Source organism: Erpetoichthys calabaricus, chromosome 13, assembly GCF_900747795.2.
Source record: "Erpetoichthys calabaricus chromosome 13, fErpCal1.3, whole genome shotgun sequence".
In the NCBI taxonomy this organism is placed as follows: domain Eukaryota; kingdom Metazoa; phylum Chordata; class Cladistia; order Polypteriformes; family Polypteridae; genus Erpetoichthys; species Erpetoichthys calabaricus.
Window position 1 is genome coordinate 19,658,415 of NC_041406.2, and position 24,592 is coordinate 19,683,006.

The window sequence follows — 24,592 nt, forward strand, 5'->3', positions numbered from 1 at the left end:
AGACAATCATTATCTTTCTTAATTTTGAGTTAAAAAAAAAATCTAATTTAAGTTGCATACTCCTTCTCATACTGGTGTGTAAATGGAGACTTACCCTTCCTTAATTTCTAAACAGGCCTTCCTCATAAGCAGGCCTCGCTCATAAAATCAAATGTAATCCATATAGTGTGTAATTATCGTATCAGAAGGGGTTTCTATAAAAGAGCCTCCTATTACACAAAGAGCTGCTGATGCGGCCAGATGGCAAGTGTAAAAGGTGCTCACCCAAGTGTTTTGTCCCCAAAGGTTTTGGAAGTTCAGCACTACTGCAACGCCTGCCATAACTGGCAACCACCTCCAGCACCAATCACCTCCTGATGATCAAAGGCAGATTACCAGTGGGACAGATGTCGTCAGTAGTTGCTCCAGCCAAACAGTCAGACACCATGGGCCCCAAAGAGGTGGAGCTGATTCTTGTGAAAGAGCAGAATGGGGTGCAGTTTACCAGTTCCACCCTGATTAACCAACCAGAAACAAACGCCGATAACGAGGAACGAGAGACTTGGGCAAAGAAGATAGATTTCCTCCTCTCGGTTATTGGATTTGCCGTGGATCTAGCGAACGTGTGGCGATTCCCTTATCTGTGCTACAAAAATGGAGGCGGTAAGGAAGCCTAACGTGGTTTTATCTGTGTGTGCAGGATGATGTGTAAACACAGCGGAGTGGAGGAAGCATTTGTCTCTAATGTGTCTTGTCTCTAATGTCACTAATGTCATGATAAATAATCCTGCCTCCAGAGAAGATGTAGGTTTGAATTTCTGAGATATACGTACGCTGCATGCCTCACCCCTTCAACGCAGCAGGGTCTAAGCACAAAAGCAATTTTTGACTTTTCAAGTTCTACAAATTTGTTTCAATTGACCAGATAAGAATTCTTTATGCACAAGCAGCAAGATCTCCAGAGCTCACAAAAAAATCACAAGGAAGTCAACCAAGATAATACCTTAGGGTCACTTTTTATTAATATTTGACCAAAGTTTCATGCCGCTACATCTTTGCATGGTAAAGCCCCTTATTATGATGCTCATGACTGGAAGCTGCTATAAATAAAAAATAAAAAGATACATTTAATCCTGGCACAGCAATAACAAATCTGTGACTAATGCAAATGAAAAGATGTTTAATTCAAATACTTGAAATTTCAATGTAAACCCCCCCCCCCCCCCCCAACACAGATATTTAAACCCTATAAACTGAGCACTCATACATACATCATTTAAACAAAGAATATGCTGTGTTTGTGTGTATATTTAATGTATTACATCATCGGTCTACTCAAGCAACAAATGAATATTTTGCACTTTGACTGATCATAACGAAATGTGGTGCCTATGCTGCTATCTGCAATTATGAGACCCTGTAGAGAAAAGTTAAACCTATAAATATAGTATTTAATTGTGAATATCTTTCCTGAAAACACATGCACATTATTCACATGCAGATTCTTTTTCTGTGGACTACAGTTATATGCTACATCTCTATTGATGAGGCCAACAGGAGGCACTTACCCTGTGCTCTGTGTGTGGATCCCACTGTACCAGTGCAGTGACAGGGTCACAGTCTGCAAAACTGGCACTGTACTTTCAGATGAGACGTGAAACTGAGGTTCTGAGTCTCCGTGGTCATAAAAGATTCCTGGGTATCTTTCGTAAAAACAGTAGGGTGTCCCCCAATATCCTGTCTAAATTACCCACAACAACCTGGTCATTCTGCCCCCCTAATCATTCCCCATTTCTAATTGGCTAACTCTTTCTCTCTCACCCCTTCACCCCCTGATAACTAATGTCTGGTGAGCACACTGGTGCAAAATGGCTGCCTTCGCATCATTCAGGTGGATGCTGCACATTGATGGTGGCTGGAGTGGCTCCCTCCTGTCTATGTAAAGTGCTCTGAGTGTTTTAAAAACTACTATATACAGTACATGCAATGTTGTCATTTTCTTCGTTTTCTTCTCCTTCTCCCATTTCTCTGTTTATACACTTTCACCATCCTTTGAGATTATTCAGTTCACAACTGCAATGCACCTGCACCCAAGACTACAGCCCACTAGCTTCAGACTTCACCCAGGCATGACTGTCACTGTAGCTTATTTCTTACACCTTGACTGACCTAGCTGAGAAAATGACTCCTGTTGGTGGCACAAAGAGAAAAAAAACTTACAAACAGGAAAGCGGGCTCAGTAAGTTTTAACACTAGAATTACCAAAGCCTACGAAAAAACTCGTAAACCTGGCCCACCTTAAATCCATTCGCACCTCTCTGTCAGCATCTTTTGTGTTGTAAATGTGTCAATGAGCCCAAGCAGCAAGCAGCCTGCTATCCCATCCCACCCCAAATTGCTACAGAAAGGGCAAAAAGCTCTCACAGCTCAAGCCTTGTTTATCAGGGAGTGAGGTACCTGGAGCTGTAGAGTCTAAATAATATATAATTATTTGGAACACATGCATTTCACGTGTGTTCCGTGTCTACAAAGATCTATATAAGTGTAGGATGACAGGAAATGCAAGAAATGTTTGAAAACATACCAAAAAGACAAACGTTTTTCATGTTTTTGTACTAACGACAAAATTTTGACATGAAGTGTATAATGTGTGAAGACTGAAGTCAGTCAGTCAGTCATCGTCCAATCCGCTATATCCTAACACCGGGTCACGGGGTTCTGCTAGAGCCGATCCCAGCATGTTCAAATATCAAATAAGCACTTTCACAAAAGGTAGAAGTATAACCCAAGACTACAGCCCACTAGCTTCAGACTTCACCCAGGCATGACTGTCACTGTAGCTTATTTCTTACACCTTGACTGACCTAGCTGAGAAAATGACTCCTGTTGGTGGCACAAAGAGAAAAAAAACTTACAAACAGGAAAGCGGGCTCAGTAAGTTTTAACACTAGAATTACCAAAGCCTACGAAAAAACTCGTAAACCTGGCCCACCTTAAATCCATTCGCACCTCTCTGTCAGCATCTTTTGTGTTGTAAATGTGTCAATGAGCCCAAGCAGCAAGCAGCCTGCTATCCCATCCCACCCCAAATTGCTACAGAAAGGGCAAAAAGCTCTCACAGCTCAAGCCTTGTTTATCAGGGAGTAAGGTACCTGGAGCTGTAGAGTCTAAATAATATATCATTATTTGGAACACATGCATTTCACGTGTGTTCCGTGTCTACAAAGATCTATATAAGTGTAGGATGACAGGAAATGCAAGAAATGTTTGAAAACATACCAAAAAGACAAACGTTTTTCATGTTTTTGTACTAACGACAAAATTTTGACATGAAGTGTATAATGTGTGAAGACTGAAGTCAGTCAGTCAGTCATCGTCCAATCCGCTATATCCTAACACCGGGTCACGGGGTTCTGCTAGAGCCGATCCCAGCATGTTCAAATATCAAATAAGCACTTTCACAAAAGGTAGAAGTATAACGGTGCCAACTTTCACCAGGCGTAAGCCTGGTGCAGCTGCGTTGTTCTTATATGTGAGTGGACGTTTCTTGCGGGGAGGGCTTCTGTTCTCTTTTTTCTGATGTTGGACCCTCATCCTCATCCGAGTTCACCTCTGTGATAGCACGTCTTTATTTGAAAACAGCAGTGTCAGATTGGGGTGAGTGTGAACGCAACTGAGAGAATAAAACTGAATAAAAAAAATGCTAACCTTTATAAGCACCATACATTTATACTGACTGTTACAGACTCAAACTAAATGTATGTTTTTATTGTATAATAGTAACAATAAGAGCAGCTCACTACTCAAAACATTTATTTTGTGATGTGTCAAGGCTTGAACCCGCAACCTCTTGATTATGAGTCAGCAGTTCTTACCGCAGTACTACCAAAGCAGTCTTGACAATGATGTACACTAACCCGATTTATTTTTCTTCACTTATAGTCTTGAATAAAAGTGCACTTGTTCTGTTATATTTGTACCTTTTGTGAAAGTGCTTATTCTACATTGGAGAAAGAGAACAGAAGCCCTCACCGCAAGAAACGTCCACTCACATATAAGAGCGATGCTGCAGCAAAAGGGATAAATGTGAAAGATGGCACCGTTATACTTGTACCTTTTGTGAAAGTGCTTATTTGATATTTGGACTTCAGTCTTTACACATTATACACTTCATTTCAAAATTTTATCATATGTACTAAAACATGAAAAAAGTTTGTCTTTTAGTTACATGTACAACGTTTTTGTCATGCTACACTTACATAGATCTTTGTAGACATGGAACACACATGAAATACATGTGTTCCAAATAACGTTTTATTATTTAGACTATACAGCTCCCAGCACCTCACTCCTAATAAACAAGGCTTGAACTGGGAGAGGTTTTTGCCCTTTCTGCGGCGATTGGGGTGGGATAGCCCATTGACACATTTACAACAGAAAAGTCGCTGAATGGAGAGGTGCGAATGGATTTAAGGTGGGCCGGCTTTACGAGTATTTTCATATGCTTTGTTAATTCTAGTGTTAATATATAAAACTCAAACAGATGAGGTAGTTAATACCAGCACAACCTGCATCTTTCTGTGGTTCTGAAAGCATCTGACATGTTGATTCCAATAATTTTACTAATTACACAAAGTCATCACTTCTGCTCAGCTCTCTCTGTAGCCAGATCATCTCATCTAACAACAGCTTTCTGCTTCCATCTCTCTGTGTCACTAGCACCTTGCAACCACAGTCAACTGAATAACAGGTTTCAGCAGAGCTAAGGCAATTACAAAGGTTTCTCTAATAACCAATTAACATATAAACATGACTAATTAAAGGTAAGCAAAGGCAGTTGACCGTTCGGACATTGAAAGACTGGCTGCTGAAAATGTGGGCTTTGCAGTATTATGTGAAGAGATAAATTAAAAATCAGTCATATCGACCACAGTGGCAGGCTGGCGCCCTGCCCGGGGATTTGTTCTTGCCTTGCACCTGGTGTTGGCTGGGATTGGCTCCAGCAGACCCCTGTGATCCTGTAGTTAGGATATAGTGGATTGGAGAATGAATGACTGACTGACTGACTCATATTAAGCAATAATGCCATTACACACATTAGAAATGCCTTGGCTATATTTTAAAATCAGCTTAGTGGTATCTTGATAAAAAGGTATGAATTTCTATCAAATACGTGAAAATTTCTGAGTGATCCCAAACTTTTTAACAGCAGCGTATTTACTATGTTGACTCAAAGCACACAACATTGAAGATTCAAAGCTGTCTAGCACTTCCAACGTGAATCATCAGGCTACTTGTTCAGCACCCTAACCTGTTAAAGTTTGGGTTTAAAGGCTGTGCTGATGCCACGGTGTCTCTTTTATGTTATTTATTAATGACTTTACAAACACTGAGTAACATTAAACAAAAGAGAGAACTTAGAAAATAAAAAAAAGTTACATTTGTATCAAAATGCTGGAAGAAAAAATAATTTGAGAGCTGGAGGTAGCAGAGTTAAAGACGCTAAGATTTGCATTGGTTGTGATGAGGATGGATAGGATTAGGAACGAGGCCATTAGAGGGTCAGCTCAGGTTGGACAGTTAGAAGACAAAGTCAGAGAGGGGAGATTGCGTTGGTTTGGACATGTGCAGAGGAGAGATGCTGGGTATATTGGGAGAAGGATGCTAAGGATAGAGCTGCCAGGGAAGAGGAGAAGAGGAAGGCCTAAGAGAAGGTTTATAGATGTGGTGAGAGAAGACATGCAGGTGATGGGTGTGACAGAGCAAGATGATGAGGACAGGACGATATGGAAGAAGATGATCCGCTGTGGCAACCCCTAACGGGAGCAGCCAAAAGAAGAAGAAGAAGTAAATGAAATATTGGAAATTTTAACGCATCATATTACAATTTATATTCACCCAGAGTTGGACTTGGTACATTTTTACCGACTCCGACTCCAGTAACCCAATAATTGCTGATGACTCTGACACCACAGCCCTGTTCCTGATATCATACACAGAATATTCAAGTATAACACTTCCATGTCAAAAGCGACAGTGTGCACTTACAGATCATGATGCTTCCAAATTACATGAGAAGAGTCAGCTTCATTCCTCCTCACTCCCACCACAAATTTCACTTCCTGGGTGAGAATCCAAAAGACGCCAGAGGGAAGTGAAGTTAACATCAAAACACAGTGAAGTAAAGCAGGCCTCCTGAACCAATGCCTCTTACGCCACAGAACACAAGCTTACTTGCTACAAGGTGGTGTCTTTGTTTTAACTGACTAATACAAACTTCAACTTATGCTTAAAAGACGTAAGGATTACACAATTATAACAAAGAACACTAGATATTACTAGTGTAGTGTAGTGTGTAGATGGGCACAAACACAGGAAGCAGAGGGTGATTAGATCTGGGTGATGTTAAGAGGGGTCTGAAGGGTCAATGCTGGGCCGCTGCTATTTTTAATATTTAAAAATGATTTGGATAGAAATATGAGTAACAAGCTGCTTACGTTTGCACATGATACCAAGACTGGTGGATTGGCAGATGGATCTTGAATATGTTGAATCATCACAGATGGACTTGGACAGCATACAGGCTTGGGCAGATTTGTGGCAGATGGAATTTAATGTCAGTAAATGTAAAGAATTACACATAGGAAGTAAAAACGTTATATTTGAACACACAATGGAAGGTCTGAAAATTGAGAGTACACCTTATGAGAAGGATTTAGGAGTTGTGGTGGACTTGACAATATCAACTCCCAGACGGTATTCAGAAACCATTAAGAAGGTTAACAGAATGTCAAGTTATATAGCGCCTTGATGTGTGGAGTACAAGTCACAGGAGGTGATGGTGAAGTTTACAACACACTGGTGAGGCCTCATCTGGAGTGCTGTTGTGGTCTCCAAGATGCAAAAAGGACATAGCAGCACTAGAAAAGGTCCAGAGAAGAGCGACGAGGCAGATTCCAGGGCTATAGGGGATGAGTTAGGAGGGAAGATTAAAAGAGCTGAGCCTATACAGTTTAAGGAGATTAAGAAGAGACATGAGTGAAGTGTTCAAAAGGCAGCTAATCCAGTGGATCAAGACAGTAACTTTAAAATAAGTTCATCAAGAACACGTGGACACAGTTGGAAACTTGTTAAGGGTAAATTTTGCACAAACAGACACTTGGAATAAGCGACCAAGTAGTGTGGTAGACAGTAGGACTTTAGGGGCTTTCAAAACTCAACTTGATGTTCTTTTGGGGGAATTAAGTGGATAGGACTGGTGAGCTTTGTTGGGCTGAATGGCCTGTTCTCGTCTAAATTTAATTAAATTGTAATTCTAATTACAAATACACAAAGGCTACAATGTTTCTGATAACAGTACAGCTCTTAACTCCAGTTCATTTCTTCTTTGCATATTTTATTTTCTGAGCATTTTTTCCATTACCTATAGGAATAAACATTTTGTAAATAGTGTTTTAGAGATGGGCAGCACGGTGGCGCAGTGGGTAGCGCTGCTGCCTCGCAGTTAGGAGACCTAGGTTCGCTTCCCGGGTCCTCCCTGCGTGGAGTTTGCATGTTCTCCCCGTGTCTGCGTGGGTTTCCTCCTGGCGCTCCGGTTTCCTCCCACAGTCCAAAGACATGCAGGTTAGGTGGATTGGCGATTCTAAATTGGCCCTAGTGTGTGCTGGGTGTGTGGGTGTGTTTGTGTGTGTCCTGCGGTGGGTTGGCACCCTGCCCGGGATTGGTTCTCCCTGCCTTGTGTTGGCTGGGATTGGCTCCAGCAGACCCTGTGTTTGGATTCAGCGGGTTGGAAAATGGATGGATGGATGTTTTAGAGATTGTGGTAAAATAATATAAATTATAGTATAGTTAAAGCTGGATTTTTTGTCACATTTTTTTCTACAACACAAGTAAACTTATTTTTTGTGTGCTTTAAGCTGCAGTGACTTTTCTAGACTTTTCTAGAGTTGTACAGCTTTTGAAACTTTCCCATACCATTCATCCATCCATCCATTATCCAACCCGCTGAATCCGAACACAGGGTCACGGGGGGTCTGCTGGAGCCAATCCCAGCCAACACAGGGCACAAGGCAGGAACCAATCCCGGGCAGGGTGCCAACCCACCGCAGGACACACACAAACACACACACACACCAAGCACACACTAGGGCCAAGTCTTTGGACTGTGGGAGGAAACCGGAGTGCCCGGAGGAAACCCACGCTGACACGGGGAGAACATGCAAACTCCATGCAGGGAGGACCTGGGAAGCGAACCACAGGTCTCCTAACTGCGAGGCAGCAGCGCTACCACTGCGCCACCATGCCGCCCTTCCCATACCATGTAAAATACATAATGCTGACAAAACTGACTAGAAACCTTAAATTAATATATCCATTCATCTCAGTTTTATTAATCTGTTATTTTTAATTCTAATACAAGGACACAGGATTTGGAGGTTTAAAGGAATATTCAAAAATTGGCTGCCAGAAAACTATCTCTCTGGTCTTCCCTACCTCACTAGAAATGTCTAGGGTGTTATTTAAAAGATTTACAAGTCCTGTAGACCTATAAATGTTTGGGTTATTGTTATAAAAAGAAAACAGTACATGCGACAATGATGACCCTATTAACTTTTCTATAAATTAATATCTTACTTTTGGACTAAAGCTGAATATATGAATGTTTAGCCAGATTTCTGTTGTCAGTTTCTTGTCCGGCATGTTTAATTCTAGTCCACTTTAAATTAATTTGTTTAAGGTTTGTGTTCTGATTTAATAATGTAATGGTGTACCACCAAAAAAAAAAATTGTTGTTACTACATTAGGCATATATTGTATTGTAGCGACCTCCGCGTCAGGCTCGGAAAAAGAAGAAGTAAAAACAAAACAAACAGACGTAGTAAAGTCTCACAAAAGTTTACTTGAACAATCAGGGAAACGATCGCCGACTTCGTAACCCCAACACACAACCTTGTAGCTCCCTCTGAAACCCGTCCTCCCGTTCCGTGTCCCAACCCCAAACCCTTTACCGCATCAATCAATACGCCACTGTCAGTCTTCCGCGCTGTACTCCTCCCTCCCTCCCTCCGTCCATCGGACCCAACTGTGAATTACAAGCATTGATATCACATACTGAATTTTAAAAAGACCTCGAGATTTTTTTTGGTCTGTGTTAACCTTTTAATAATAACTAAGGGAATGTAACAGTGATACCTTTATTTATTTGGCTGACACCTTTACCTTACGCTTACATGTGTTTTGTTTTTCCAATTGGAGCACAGACAGCTAAAGTGACTTGCTCAGGGGCACACAGTGTCAAAACCCACAACCACGGGGATTTGAATTCCTAAACCTTAAGCATTTCAGGGCGGCACGGTGGCGCAGTGGTAGCGCTGCTGCCTCGCAGTTAGGAGACCCGGGTTCGCTTCCCGGGTCCTCCCTGCGTGGAGTTTGCATGTTCTCCCCGTGTCTGCGTGGGTTTCCTCCGGGCGCTCCAGTTTCCTCCCACGGTCCAAAGACATGCAGGTTAGGTGGATTGGCGATTCTAAATTGGCCCTAGTGTGTGCTTGGTGTGTGGGTGTGTTTGTGTGTGTCCTGCGGTGGGTTGGCACCCTGCCCGGGATTGGTTCCCTGCCTTGTGCCCTGTGTTGGCTGGGATTGGCTCCAGCAGACCCCCGTGACCCTGTGTTCGGATTCAGCGGGTTGGAAAATGGATGGATGGATAAGCATTTCACCACACTACCTGTGATTAAGACTTCATCCCCTGGTGTCGGCTCAAATCCCACTACTAACGCTATGTGACCCTGAGTAAATCACTTCACCTGCCTGGACTTCAATTGGAAAACAAACTAAATGGAACCAAGTCGCCTTAAATAAAGGCCTCAGCCAAATAATAGTAATATTTCTTGGTCTGTTGTACACACCCACGGCAGAATAAAAGGTGTCATTTTGCTTGGCTTTTCTCTACAGTCATTACACGAAACACATTTGTGATTTGATAAAAAAAAAATCTTTAGCTATTTTGAGAACATTCTTTTAAAAGACAACCTGCCTTCTAACGCTCGTGTAGAATATTAACTTGTCCGTTTGTGCTGCTGTAATACTCGGAGATTTTTATTAGCTTTCTGGTTTATTCATCACTGATTAAAAAAAAGAAAGCACCGGACGAACAGTATTAAAACGAAAACGGAGATTCGCCTCCTGCTTGGCGTCTGTGATATCGATCTGTTTACAGTTAAACAGCAAAACTTCATTTCAGCGGAGAGGCGAGGAGAGGAGTTCGCGTCTTTAACGCACAGACGCACCGCTTTCTACTCGCTTTTTTAAAACGGAAAGAGAGCAAAACAAACGATTGGATACAGATCGTTACCACTAGCATAACTTCTTAGTGACCCCATCTTCATTTTTCGATTTATCATGTAATCTACATTACGGCATCCATGAAGCGAATTCATGAAAAGAACAGACCACCGTGTGCTCAGCTTTCACATTAACACCGAGTTTTGTTTAACGAATAATCGTTAGCTAAATCTACCGGCAACATCTAATGCACAGTACTAAATTATATTTTCAGTGAAACAAATAATCTGTATTGTTAACAGTCTTATATTTTAGTTGCTTAATCATTTTACTTATACCACGGTAAATACGTCGATTCATGTTTTTATTTTAATTTCGCAGCACCCGGTTACTTTTATATATTTAAAAGAACGTCTATGTTCGTGTTTGTATATTGCTATTGACTTTGCTGTTAATGTTATTAATATTGCTTTTTCTATTAATATAATTTAATATATTACAGATTTAAATGTAGTTATTGTCGTTTTTATTATTGCTGTTACTGTGTATAGTTTGACATATTACAGATGTAAATGTAGTTATTGTCGTTGTTATTATTGCTGTTGTTACTGTGTTTGTATGGTACTATATGTAGTTATTGTTGTCTGGGATGGCTGGTTCCTGCCTTGTACCCTTTCATTTAAAGTCGACTCCGTCCCCCACGATTTTATAATCCTATTAAGACCGGACAGACGATAGATGGATGTTGACGATGACGATGATAATAATATGGTGAAACCCGTGATCAAGGACGAGAAATCCGATTAACTCCAAACAAGTGCCGACCCTCTCGTTTTTCACATGCAGCTCTCTATGTGTCTCTCTTTTAATCTATTCCTATTTAAAAGAAATGTAAGGAAACTCGAAATGTAACATCTACACCAAGCAGACGTCAGGGCTTGGCTTGAGGTAGCAGACGATAATTAAGTTCATTTGATTAACAACAAAGAAGGCTGGCACTGAGACATAACGGCATAAAAATGCTGCCGTTCAGATGCGCATTACATTCACTAATTTCAAGGCTTTCGAAACAGCCCTTAATTCACCACAGGCTTTATTATGGGAGGAAAAATGCTTGTGAGACTATGACGAAAATGAAGGAAAATATAAATTACTCCTTAATGCGTATGTGCAAAATAAATATATGCTGTAAGGAAGATAAAGAATAAATGATGGATGGATTAAAAGCCAGAAATCTGTATGACCATCAGATCAAGTGACTCCGTGAAAAACCCGAACTACAAAGAGGACTATTACATTTATGTTAGGTAGAATGCCCAAAGGGGACTGGGTGGTCTCGTGGCCTGGAACCCCTACAGATTTTATTTTTTTCTCCAGCCTTCTGGAGTTTTTTTTTTGTTTTTTCTGTCCACCCTGGCCATCGGACCTTACTCCTTTCTATGTTAATTAATGTTGTCTTACTTTAATTTCTTATTTTGTCTTTTATTTTTCTTCTCTCCATTATGTAAAGCACTTTGAGCTACTTTTTGTATGAAAATGTGCTATATAAATAAATGTTATTGTAAAGATGTGTAGGTAAAATACCAAACGGAAGTTACATTTTTGTTAAAATGCGATGCAATTTTGCCTGTCATACGTCACTGACGGTTTTGTTTTATGTATCTAGATTAACTTGTTAAAAATTTAGCTTGAGAAGAATGCAGTTTTGTTATTTTACACATTCTCGCAAAAAATAGCCAAGGAAAAATAAAAGAATCACTCATCAAAAGAAAGTAAGCAGAAAACAAAATATGCTGCACAGAGCGCAGACTCAAAGTGAGGTTCTGACCATCTGAAATATTTAAAATATATATATATGGATAAAACACGTTAAACTAATATAGTTCGTTGTAATATTATTTTTAAATAATTACATAAAAAAAAGAAAAAGCACAAAAATGTAAAAAAAAATAAAATAAAATGCTATTAGCACCTTAAATAATTTCCCACCTTCAATAAAGCAACACGTTTGTTTAACTCTAAATGTGAGTTCCCAGTCTCTCCTACGATCTTAGAAAATAAAAAGAGCGATCCGACACGGGAGGTTCCAAAAATAACCTTTATTGAATTAAACAGTTAATAGATAACAGATTTTTTACATTAGATTAGATAAATTTTACTAGTCCCATGGGTAAATTTAACGCATACATCAGCGGAAACATAAAAAAACACGGATACATACAAATAATATAATCAATCAAATATGTTTATTTTGCAGAAATTGCAAAACGAACTTATAATTACAAAATTATAAAATACCGCTGGGTTCCTGACACAGGCTAACTTCGGGGTCTGTTCATCTGCTGTAACCTGCTTGACCACTTAAAGATTTCTCGTTTTTCCCACTCATTTGAAACCTTTATAAAGCCCAAAGAACTCTTCACGGAATTAAACGGGTGTTTATCTATCGATACTAACACAGCCCAGATGAGAAGCCTTTATTTTTAAGAGTGGATATCTTATCTAATTGCTTATCAATGTATTTGTTGTTAGTCTTGAGGTTTCAGATGAACACTGCAGACAGAGCGAGACGCGCCAAGTGCTAAGAAAGAAGCGGAAAACAACAGAAAGATGAACGGCAGGCGCCGTACAAGAAGGAGTGATACACACCACACGGTTAGACAGGCAGGAGTGTTAGACTTTCGGTGGGTAGAAGGAAAAAAATAAAGACGAAGCAACAACAGATATAGCCGCGATAGACATGTACGAGCAGAGGATACACATCTGGGAGACACTCGGTAATAAAAGGGAAAATGTAGCGTGGAGGATAGCGAGTAGACAGAGGAGAGCAGCTATCACAAAAATGTGACGTGCAAAAGGTGAGATTTCAGACAGAAGGTACCTCAATCTCAAAATGTTCACACTAAGAATATTTCAAGAAATTATGTTTTAAAGCTGTCAGTTGATAGCAGAATAAAAAGGAAAGGAATAACTCGCCATTTCCATAATTGGTTCTAATTATTCTCTCCTGCCTCTACAGCAAATGTGCGTATGTGTTGATTTGCTTAATATTTCTTTACTGTTAATGTTTAACAAGCGTGTAGTATTTCTTAGTGAGCATAACTGTTAAGGGCGTCACGGTGGCGCAGTGGGTAGCGCTGCTGCCTCGCAGTTAGGAGACCTGTGGTTCGCTTCCCGGGTCCTCCCTGCGTGGAGTTTGCATGTTCTCCCCGTGTCTGCGTGGGTTTCCTCCGGGCGCTCCGGTTTCCTCCCACAGTCCAAAGACATGCAGGTTAGGTGGAATGGCGATTCTAAATTGGCCCTAGTGTGTGCTTGGTTTGTGTGTGTCCTGCGGTGGGTTGGCACCCTGCCCGGGATTGGTTCCTGCCTTGTGCCCTGTGTTGTCTGGGATTGGCTCCAGCAGACCCCCCGTGACCCTGTGTTCGGATTCAGCGGGTTGGAAAATGGATGGATGGATAACTATTAAAACATCCGTTTCAGTTTGATTTATGAAGCTGTCCTGTTCTCGTGTGTACCCGACGAGCAGCATAGTGCTCTCTTTCCCAGTCAGGACGTCCTCTTCGGCGCTTCTTCACTCTTAACAATAAAGACGCCAAAGTAGATCTTCAGAGCGATGCCACAAGGGAACCATTTCTGTTCTCAAAAGAACCACAGAAAGAACCTTTATTTATTTACATCCGTAACAGATTCCATAAATAATATTAAATAATAGATTGTATGTGAAATACGATTGGGGTTCATGGTTTTTAAAGGACTCTCGCCGGCATACAATAACATGATGTTTAGGTTTTCTTGATACGTGGTATCCTGCTACTATACATTAAATACTCATGTTTTCTTCACATTTTAGAAACCATTCTAAAGCCCAAAGAAGCGATTTTATATGCGAATTACTCTGAATCGTTGTCAAGCAATGGATTAACGAGGAACCACACAACCCTGTCATTACAGAGCCGGCATTTTTAAGAGTGGCACGCACTTACCTGTTTCCTTTCCACGTGAGCTTAACGCCTGTGCTTCTCCACTCCGATTGGAAAACAGGCCGTTTTTACACATTGGTATATTGCCCACTTGGCATTTATGATTCTCCTTCATTATTGCAGTTTTTCAAAAAAAATCTTTTTACTGATTAGAACCACCTATAAAATCATATTCAGTCAAAAATGTTTCTTTCGTATATGGCCACCAGTTACTCGGCCTTTCATTTGCTAAAACAATTCACCCATCCATTTTCCAACCTGCTGAATCCGAACACAGGGTCACGGGGGGTCTGCTGGAGCCAATCCCAGCCAACACAGGGCACAAGGCAGGAACCAATCCCGGGCAGGGTGCCAACCCACCGCAGGACACACACAAATGCACCAAGCACACACTAGGGCCAATTTAGAATCACCAATCCACCTAACCTGCATGTCTTTGGACTGTGGGAGGAAACCCACGCAGACATGGGGAGAACATGCAAACTCCACTCAGGGAAGACCTGGGAAGCGAACCTGGGTCTCCTAACTGCGCCACCGTGCCGCCCTGCTAAAACAATACTCCTTAAAATACTATACAAAGGATTTGATACAAATTTGCAAAGTTTAATAATGCACAAGCTTCACACTGGCAGTGACGTATCAGGAGTTGAAGCCAGATCCTTGGAGTTGTGAAGGTCCTGCACTACCAGTGTTCTACAGGGCAGCTCAAAATCTAAAGTCAGTCAGTCAGTCAGTCCAACCCGCCATATCCTAACTACAGGGTCACGGGGGTCTGCTGGAGCCAATCCCAGCCAGCACAGGGTGCAAAGCAGGAAACAAACCCCAGGCAGGGCACCAGCCCACAGCAGGACACACACACACACACACCAAGCACTCACTAGGGACAATTTAGAATTGCCAATGCACCTAACCTGCACGTCTTTGGACTGTGGGAGGAAACCCACGCAGACACAGGGAAGCGAACCCGGGTCTCCTAACTGCGAGGCAGCACCATGTGGTACCCGATGTATTTATGCAAATTCCAAGAGAGTGGCTGTGGGCCGAGAGCAGGGGGTGGGGCCTTCCTCATTAACTCGCCAGCCTCTGTTCGAGTTGGTTTACATCTCGCCACGTGTTGGAGTGCACCTTGCCTTTGCTTAGCTAGCGGTACCCATTTGTTCAACAGACATTATCATCTACAGCAGCGTTTCTCAACCTTTAAGTATTTTCGACCTGAGTTTTCATAACAGGGCACACACACACACACCAAGCACAATTTAGGATCGCCATTGCACCTAACCTGCATGTCTTTGGACTGTGGGAGGAAACCCATGCAGACACGGGGAGAACATGCAAACTTCACCCAGGGAGGACCTGGGAAGCGAACCCGGGTCTCCTTACTGAGAGGCAGCAGCGCTACCCACTGTGCCACCGTGCCACGCAAAAGCTAAGGTGCTCAACGCAAATTGAACATCAATGTGTGTGCTTACTCAGTACCTGTCAAGTTTAACACTAAAAATGCTAAAGGAATTCAGTCCTCTAGGTGCCTTAACTGGATAATGCAATTCTGAGTATGTTATTTGAAATAAAATGATATTTCAATTTACATTATAAACATATTAATAAAGTATCTATCTATCTATCTATCTATCTATCTATCTATCTATCTATCTATCTATCTATCTATCTATCTATCTATCTATCGTAAATAAATACTGCAGCAAGGTGGCACAGTAGTTAGTGTTGCTGCCTCTTGGCTACAAAAGTCCTGAGTTCCATCGCTGTGTGGGTTTAGCGTGTCCTCCTCATGTCAGTTGCTTTTCCACAGACACAAATCTAGAAGGCATACATGCTAAACTGAGTGATATGAATAATTCTGGGACTCTGCTTGAGTGTGCCTGACAATGGACTGGTGCTTCGTGGAAGACTGGTTCTTGCTTTACAGGATAAAATACACAGGACATCTGTCTGTGATGTGAAGCTCAAAAGAAGTGGGGCCATCGGTAAGGCAATGATCCCAAACAGAACAACACAAGACCCGAAAGAGAAGAAAATGCACATTCTAGAATGCTGAAAATGGTCTGTTGGGTCTATTGGGCAGCACGCTGGCACAATGGTATCACTGCTTCCTCACAACAAGGACGTCATGGGTCCTCTCTATGTAGAGTTTGCCTGCTTTCCCTGTGTCCCTCTGGGTTTCCTCAAGGTGCTTTGGATTTCAAAGACATGTAGTTTAAGTAAATTGGAGATGCTTAACTGGACCTCATTTGTGTGGGTGTTCACATTGCTTGCTGTGATAGGCTCCAGCTTTCAGTGAACCTGCTCAGGATAAGCAGTTTTGGAAAATGGATGAATGTGGGGTCAAAACTGAGAGAATGTCACGTAAGTCTGGCCTCACCATGCACATCCAGGCGTTCCAAAGAGCTTACAGAGAAGCACTAACTGCTGCCAAGAACACCCATTATGACAGAATAATAGAAAATGGCCACGATAACCCAAGGGTTTTGTTCTCTGTAGTTAATAAACTACTCCAACCTGCATCTGGCCCAACTACCTCTTCTACTGAAGTCTGTGAGGAATTCCTCCACTTTTTCCGTAACAAAATTAAAGATCTATATAATTCAACTAACATAAATACATCATCAGTTTATATGTTTCCCTGTATTTCCACTCCATCCAGCTCCTTCTCTAAGTTCTCGCCAGTCACATCTGCTTTTGTTAATAACCTGCTTTGTAAGATGAGGCCGACTACTTGTGTACTGGACCCCATCCCCACTTGCCTTCATGCCCTAATCCCGACTATTACAACAATAATAAACTCATCCCTGGACACTGGGTTTGTGTCGCTCACTTTTAAAATCGCTTCTGTAACCCCAATGTTAAAAAAGTCTGGTCTTGATGCTGACAATCTTAACAATTCTCGGCCTATTTCCCACTTACCTTTTCTGTCAAAAGTTCTTGAGTGTGTTGTAGCTTCCCATCTCACCAACTATTTAACTTCTAATAATTTGATGGAGCCCTTTCAGTCTGGTTTCAGGGCGCGGCACAGCTGTGAATCTGCTCTGCTATAGGTAACCAATGATTTGCTTATGGCAGCAGACTCGGGACAAACCAGCATATTAATTCTGTTAGACCTCAGCGCAGCATTTGACACTCAGGTCAGACATGACATTCTACTGTCCAGAATGGAGAACATGCTGGGTATCTCTGGCACTGCCCTCCAGTGGTTCAAGTCCTATCTGACTGATAGACAAGAGTTTGTTAGTCTTTGCAACAGCACGTCCAGCACAGTGCCAGTCACACAAGGAGTTCCTCAGGACTCTGTCCTCGGCCCTCTTCTCTTCTGTATTTATATGCTTCCCCTTGGCCATATTATTTGTAGCTATGGACTGGGTTATCATTTTTATGCAGATGATACTCAACTTTATTTCAATGTTAAAAGTGGAACTTCATCAGAGCTTTCTCAGCTCACAACTTGCCTCAGTGAAATTAATACCTGGATGGAGTAGAACTCTTTAAAATTAAATTGCAACAAAAACTGACCTCCTGCAAACTGGGACTAAAGTGCAACTTAATAAAATGAGCTCCTTCCCAGTCCATCTTGGTGGTGATCTCATCAGACCTGCCTCTACTGCAAAGAATCTTGGTGTCATTTTTGATTCCTCCCTTTCTTATTCCGCCCACATAAATCACATTAAGAAACTTTCTTACTTTCACCTCCGTAACATATCCTGTGTTCGCTCCTTCCTCTCCTTCTGTAGTGCTGAGAAACTTGTCCCTGCTTTTATCACATCCCACATCGATTATTGTAATTCCCTACTGGCAGGTGCCCCTTCTAATCTTATGTCAGAGCTCTATCTTATTCAAAACTCGTATGCAAGAGTCCTGACATGGACCAGCAGCAGCGAGCACATCACACCCATCACTGGCTCCCTGTGTCTTACAGAATTGAATATAAAATCCTACTAATAACCTACAAAGCCTTCAATGACCTCGCGCCAAACTACATCAGTGACCTTCTCACTATGTGCCTGTCCGCCCACTAAGATCCTCTGATTCTGGCAATCTTGTTGTGCCCCACACTAATCTACACTCCATGGGTGACAGCAGGGCCTTCAGCTGTATAACGCCCAGACTCTGGAATGACCTACCGAAATTAATCAGGTCAGCTGACTCCATGAATTGTTTTAAAAAACAACTCAAAACTCATCTGTTCAGGAAGGCTTTTAGCTCTACATGACTTTATTACCCTTCTCTCAGTTTACCTCTATGTCAAGATTCTCATGTGACCTGTGTGTGTGTTTGTGTGTGTGTGTGTGTGTGTGTGTGTGTGTGTGTGTGTGTGTGTGCGAGACCACCAATTATGTTGTCTGTTGGGCTTTTCTCTGAATTTACTATCTTACTCTTCTTTATTTATTTATCTGGTTTAGTACAATCCTATATACTGTATACCCTGCTGTTCTATCTTAAACGCTGTGAAGTGCCTTGAGCATGGGAAAGGCGCTATATAAATAAAATGTATTGTTATTATTATTAAAATAAATATGTTGAGAAGCAGTGTTCATACGAAAATTCCTAGTAATATAAATGAAAGTAGGTGGGCCAAAATACTCCATCCTTGAATCTGAATGTTTCTACAATATTTAAGATAAGAATACTACTGTGGGTGGCATGCTTGTGCAGTGGTATCACTGCTGCTTCGCAGTAAGGAGACCAGTGTGTGCATTTCAGATCCTCCCTGTGTGCAGTTTGCATGTTCTCCCTTTGTCTGTGTGGGTTTCCCTCTACTGTCCAAAGAAATGAAAGTTAGGTGAAATGGCGAAGCTACATTAGCCCCAGTGTGTGTTTGGTTTTTCTGTTTGACCTCCGATGGACTGGCGCCCTGTCCAGAATTTGTTCCTGCCTTGTGCCCCATGACTCGCCACTCCCCCCTGCTAACCTGGACCCTAGGTGGAGTGGTGGCTCAGTGGCTAAGGATCTGCAGTTATATCTGGAAGGTTGCCGGTTCAAATTCCATTGCTGCCGGAAGGGATCTTGCTCCATTGTTCTTGAGAAAGGCCGTTAACCAGAAAATTGCTCCATGGGTGTTGTACAATGGCTGACCCTGTGAGCTGATCCCCAAAGATCATGCAAAAAGACAATTTTTCCTTGGGGATTAATAAAGTATATAAAAATAAATAAATAAGCGGGTATGGATGAATTGACAAAGCCAAGGCTGTCTTAACGTGTATGGGCACAATGGGCACTGGGACCCCCAATGTTTCTGATGGCTATGTGTGTTTCTGTTTTGCTAGCAAAACAAGGGCCCCAGCACACTACTTTGCCCAGGGGCCTATGATGCTGGTAAGATGGCCCTGAATGAAGCATGTTGAGAAGAAGGTGAAATATAAATCAAACAGTTACTTAAAGTGCAGTGGGCCGAGACACTACCCAGAAAGTTTACAGAGATTGGTTCACATAATTGTTTTCATCCTTGACTTTGAATGTTTCAACAATATTTAAAATTAGGGGGCTTTACCCCCTGCTCACTTCGCTCACCTGCGCTACGCACTAGCCTCTTTGCAGTTCTGCCGCTCGCATATGGGGATGTGGATGAACAATTGAATCAGATTTTTCTTTTCATGGTAACTGATACATTTGCATCAACACAACATATAACTGCCCGTGATTGAATTTCGTTTCTTTCTCTCTATTAAATAAAACGACTTTTTCAAATGTTTGTCCTTGTGATTTGCTAATTGTCTTTGCAAAAGCTATTCTAACAGGAAACTGTAAACATTTTAATACGAATGGCATATCAAGATCTCCTTTGTTGTCTAATGTTATCCCCTGAAGATGTACTACATTACCTTTATTAGATACATCTTTCTTTCTACAGTAATTCGTGTGGTGGAAGACCGGATGATGTTAATGGTTATAGATATTCTTCGTGATATTGTAAGTTGTTGTTTTCATCTTCTGCAAGATCACCACCAACTGTTAAAGCATAACTTTTTGATACACATTTAACCAATTTGCCGTGTAACCGATCGACATTTTCAGACACATATAACCAATTTGCTGTGTAACTGATCGACATTTCCGGACACATATAACCAACTTGCTGTGTATACGATCGTTATTTTCAGACACATTTAACCAATTTGCAGTGTAACCGATTAACATTTTCGGACACATATAACCAATTTGCCGTGTAACCGATCGACATTTTCAGACACATATAACCAATTTGCCATGTAACCGATCAACATTTTCAGACACATATAACCAACTTGCTGTGTATACGATCGTTTTTTCGGACACATTTAACCAATTTGCAGTGTAACCGATTAACATTTTCGGACACATATAACCAATTTGCCGTGTAACCGATTGACATTTTCAGACACATTTAACCAATTTGCCATGTAACCAATCGACATTTTCAGACACATTTAACCAATTTGCTGTGTAACCGATCGACATTTTCAGACACATTTAACCAATTTGCCGTGTAACCAATCGACATTTTCAGACACATATAACCAATTTGCTGTGTATCCGATCGTTTTTTTCAGACACATTTAACCAATTTTCTGTGTAACCGATCGACATTTTCAGACACATATAACCAACTTGCTGTGTATCCAATCGTTATTTTCGGACACATTTGACCAATTTGCCGTGTATCCGATCGACATTTTTGGCGTTAATTCGTTTGACTTCATCATTTCTCGGTGCTAGGATTGCCCGTGTACTCATTTTTTCTGTTGATAACCCTTCGTGATGAAATTCTTCAATAAGATTTGGACATAACAAGTCATCTTTAGTTGGGAACTTAAAGTGAGGAAAACGTTAAAAGTTATAAGAGCTGAGAGCGCAAGAAGTGTGTCTGACAAAAGTGTTCACACGAATGAGAGATGAGAGGACTGTGATCTTGGTTGAGAGGAGGACATGACTTGAAAAAAATTCAAGGCAAAAGTCTCGTTTTGCGGGACTTGAAAAATCTCTCTTCCAAAAAGTCTCGTCTCGTCGAAGGATTTTTTTATATAATAGAGAGATGAGGATACTACAGTGTATAATTTTGTGTGTCATTTGTTGAATAAGTCTGTCCTACTCGATTATTACAACTCAAATAAACCTTAGATCCCATTTTAGAAGCCAGTCATTTAGGAATCCAGAAAGTTCCAGATAATTCACAGATTGTTTTGTCACAACTGTATACATAAATGACATCATGACGTTAAAACATGGCATATCATACAGGTGTAGTTAACATTAGAAGACACAAGGCAATACAAGTGAAGTCTTAAACCTATTGAGTGTTTAAGTGCCCTTTGCTTCACAGAAGTCCTTCAGAAGCATCACGCAATTAACTACTACAGAGTTCACTGGCTTATTGGATTCACACAGTGGTTGCATTGATTCTTCCTGTATTACAACTGTTTCTTAAAGTTTTCCAATATTTCATGCTTCACCTACCTTCCATGTAAAGAAAGGTTCATGATCTAAACTAACAGTGTTGTCAAGTGATGTTTTACCTACTGTAATATGGCCGGGAACAGACTGTTATAGGTAGGTCTAAAAGTTGGGGCACCAGCAGGGTCACCCTGTTTAACAGAAATACAGCCGTGCAGCTGTAAAATGAAAAATAAAATGTCTCTGATTAGCCTCACTTTATCACGAGATCTCATGGTTTGAGATTTGGATGCTTTGTTCTCCTTGTTTGCTGGTCTGATGCCTGCTGACTCCTTGGTTCAGGGTTGTAAGATCCTTAAGAAATGTATAGCATAAAGACAGCTTAAAAATAGCTAATCTGCCCAAAAAACAACCCAATACCTGACAAAGAAAAAGAGACACACCTGAAAGCAAGAGGAGAGAGGATTACATACCATCAATGCCTGGGGGGTCTGGGTTTGGGGGACTCCCCTCGGAGATATTTGAAAGTGATGGAATAAGTAAATACCATCACTAAACTACAATGGAGATTTTAGAACAACAACAACAACATTTATTTATATAGCACATTTTCATACAAATTATGTCACTCAAAGTGCTTTGCAGGATGAAGAAAGAGAAAAAAGACAAAATATAAAAAATAAAATTAGGCAATACTAATTAACATAGAATAGAAGTAAGATCTGATGGCCATGGAGGACAGAAAAAACAAAATAAAAACTCCAGACAGCTGGAGAAAAAAAAAAAAATCTTCAGGGGTTCCAAGGCCACGAGACCACCCAGCCCCAATGACCTCAATCAGTCCTCATGGTTTACAGGCTTCATATGGAAGAACTTGATGATGATGGTCATGTGCACTTCTGGTCTTTAATCCATCAATGTAGCATGACACCCTGATCAGGTGGTGGTGCCGCAGATCACCACCACAGAAAACCGGAAAAAGAACAGAAGAGAAAGTAGGGGTTAGTACGGAGATCAGAGCCACCATGAATGATAATGATAATTAAACGCATATACAGAGCATCAGGATTAAACTGAAATGAAGCTATGAGAAAGCCATGTTACAATAATGAGTTTTTAGCAGTTTTTTTAAAGTGCTCCACCGTATTAGCCTGGCGAATTTCTATCGGTCAGCTATTCCAGATTTTAGGTGCATAACAGCAGAAGACTGTCTCACCATTTCTTTTAAGTTTAGCTCTTGGAATTATAAGCAGTCACTCATTTGAAGATCTAAGGTTACGATTTGGAGTGTAAGGTGAAAGACACTCTGAAATATAAGATGGAGTGAGATTATTTAAGGCTTTGTAAACCATAAGCAGTATTTTAAAGTCAATTCTAAATGACACAGATAACCAGTGCAGTGACACTAAGACTGGTGTGATGTGCTCGGATTTTCTTTTCCTAGTTAGGATTCTAGCAGCTCCATTCTGCACTCGTTGTAATCGATTGATGTCTTTTTTGGGTGGTCCTGAGACGAGTGCGTTACAGTAATCTAGTCAACTGAAAGCAAAGTGTGAACTAATTTCTCAGCATCTTGCAGTGTTATAAGAGGTCTAACTTTTGCTATATTTCTTAAGTAAATAAATGCTGTCCCAGTAATCATATTAATTTGTGATTTAAAATTTAGGTCAGAGTCAATAATTACCCCTAAATTCTTTACCTCCGTCTTGACTGTTAATCCTAATGGATCAAGTTTATTTCTAATAACCTAATTATATCCATTTTTGCCAATCACTAAAATTTCTGTTTTCTCCTTATTTAGTTTGAGAAAATTACTACTCATTCATTCAGAAACACAAGTGAGACATTGGGTGAGCAAAGAGAGTCGGGGTCATCAGGTGCTATTGATAAATACAGCTGTGTGTCATCAGCATAGCTGTGGTAGCTCACGTTGTGCCCTGAGATAATCTGACCTAACGGAAGCATGTAAATCGAAAAGAGCAGTGGACCCAGGATAGAGCCTTGTGGAACACCATATAGAATATCATGTGTCTTTGAATTATAATTACCACAACTAACAAAGAATTTTCTCCCTGCCAGGTAGGATTCAAACCAATTTAAGACACTGCCAGACAGGCCTACCCATTGACTAAGGCGATTTCTAAAAATGTTGTGATCAGTGGTATCAAATCCGGCACTCAGATCTAAGAGGATGAGAACAGATAAACGACCTCTGTCTGCATTTACCCGCAACTCATTTACTACTTTAACGAGTGCAGTTCCTTTACTGTGATTTGTTCTGAAACCCGACTGAAGCTTATCAAGAATAGCAGGTTTATTGAGGTCTGAATGTGTAAACCATTAGAATGGGTGCCGGATGGATGAAAAGCATGATAAGAATGTGTAAGATGGGGGTTGGAAAATACCAGAAAATATCATGTTGTTTTTATATAAGTAGCCCAAAAAAAACCTCAACCAGTGAAAGCCCATTTGTTCCACTCAGATGCCAATAAAAAATAGCAGCACTGCCCTGGTTGCCTGGCTTTTATAGTGTTGGCGCCAAAAGGGGCAGAGTCTTGTCAGGGGCACAAAACAGAACTATTTGTCTTTCTTTATCAGTCCTTCAATGCTACTAGAAAAAAAAAGATGATATTGTTAGCATCTTCATATCTCTTTCCTGGGGTGGAATACACACGTCTCAAAGATTGATTTTGTTGATGCCTTTAGGAGTTTGAAGACCATGCAATTAGCCCTCAGAAAAACCTTCATGCCAATGACACATGAGAGTTGGAATTTTTGTATATAAATGTGGCACAGTCATGGAGCACACATACTGTATCTAACACAAGAGCATCCACTCATTTTCAAAATCTGCTTATCCTAAGCAGATTTGTAGGATAGCTGGAGCCTGTCCACACAGGCTTTGATCATAAGGAAGGAACAATCCCTAGACTGGGTGCCAGTCCATCAGCATATGAAGGATAACATCTAGTGTGCCC

The 24,592-nt window shown here is 41.0% G+C and overlaps 1 protein-coding gene across 1 annotated transcript in view; it reads left to right on the forward strand.

Moving 5' to 3' along the window:
* Positions 1-291: 291 nt before the first annotated feature.
* Positions 292-24,592, forward strand: part of slc6a3 (solute carrier family 6 member 3) — a 119,255-nt gene continuing 94,954 nt past the window's right edge. The window contains exon 1 of the mRNA XM_051935692.1: positions 292-642. Coding sequence (XP_051791652.1) covers positions 357-642 — 286 coding nt within the window. The 5' untranslated portion in view covers positions 292-356. The remainder of the gene's footprint in view (positions 643-24,592) is intronic.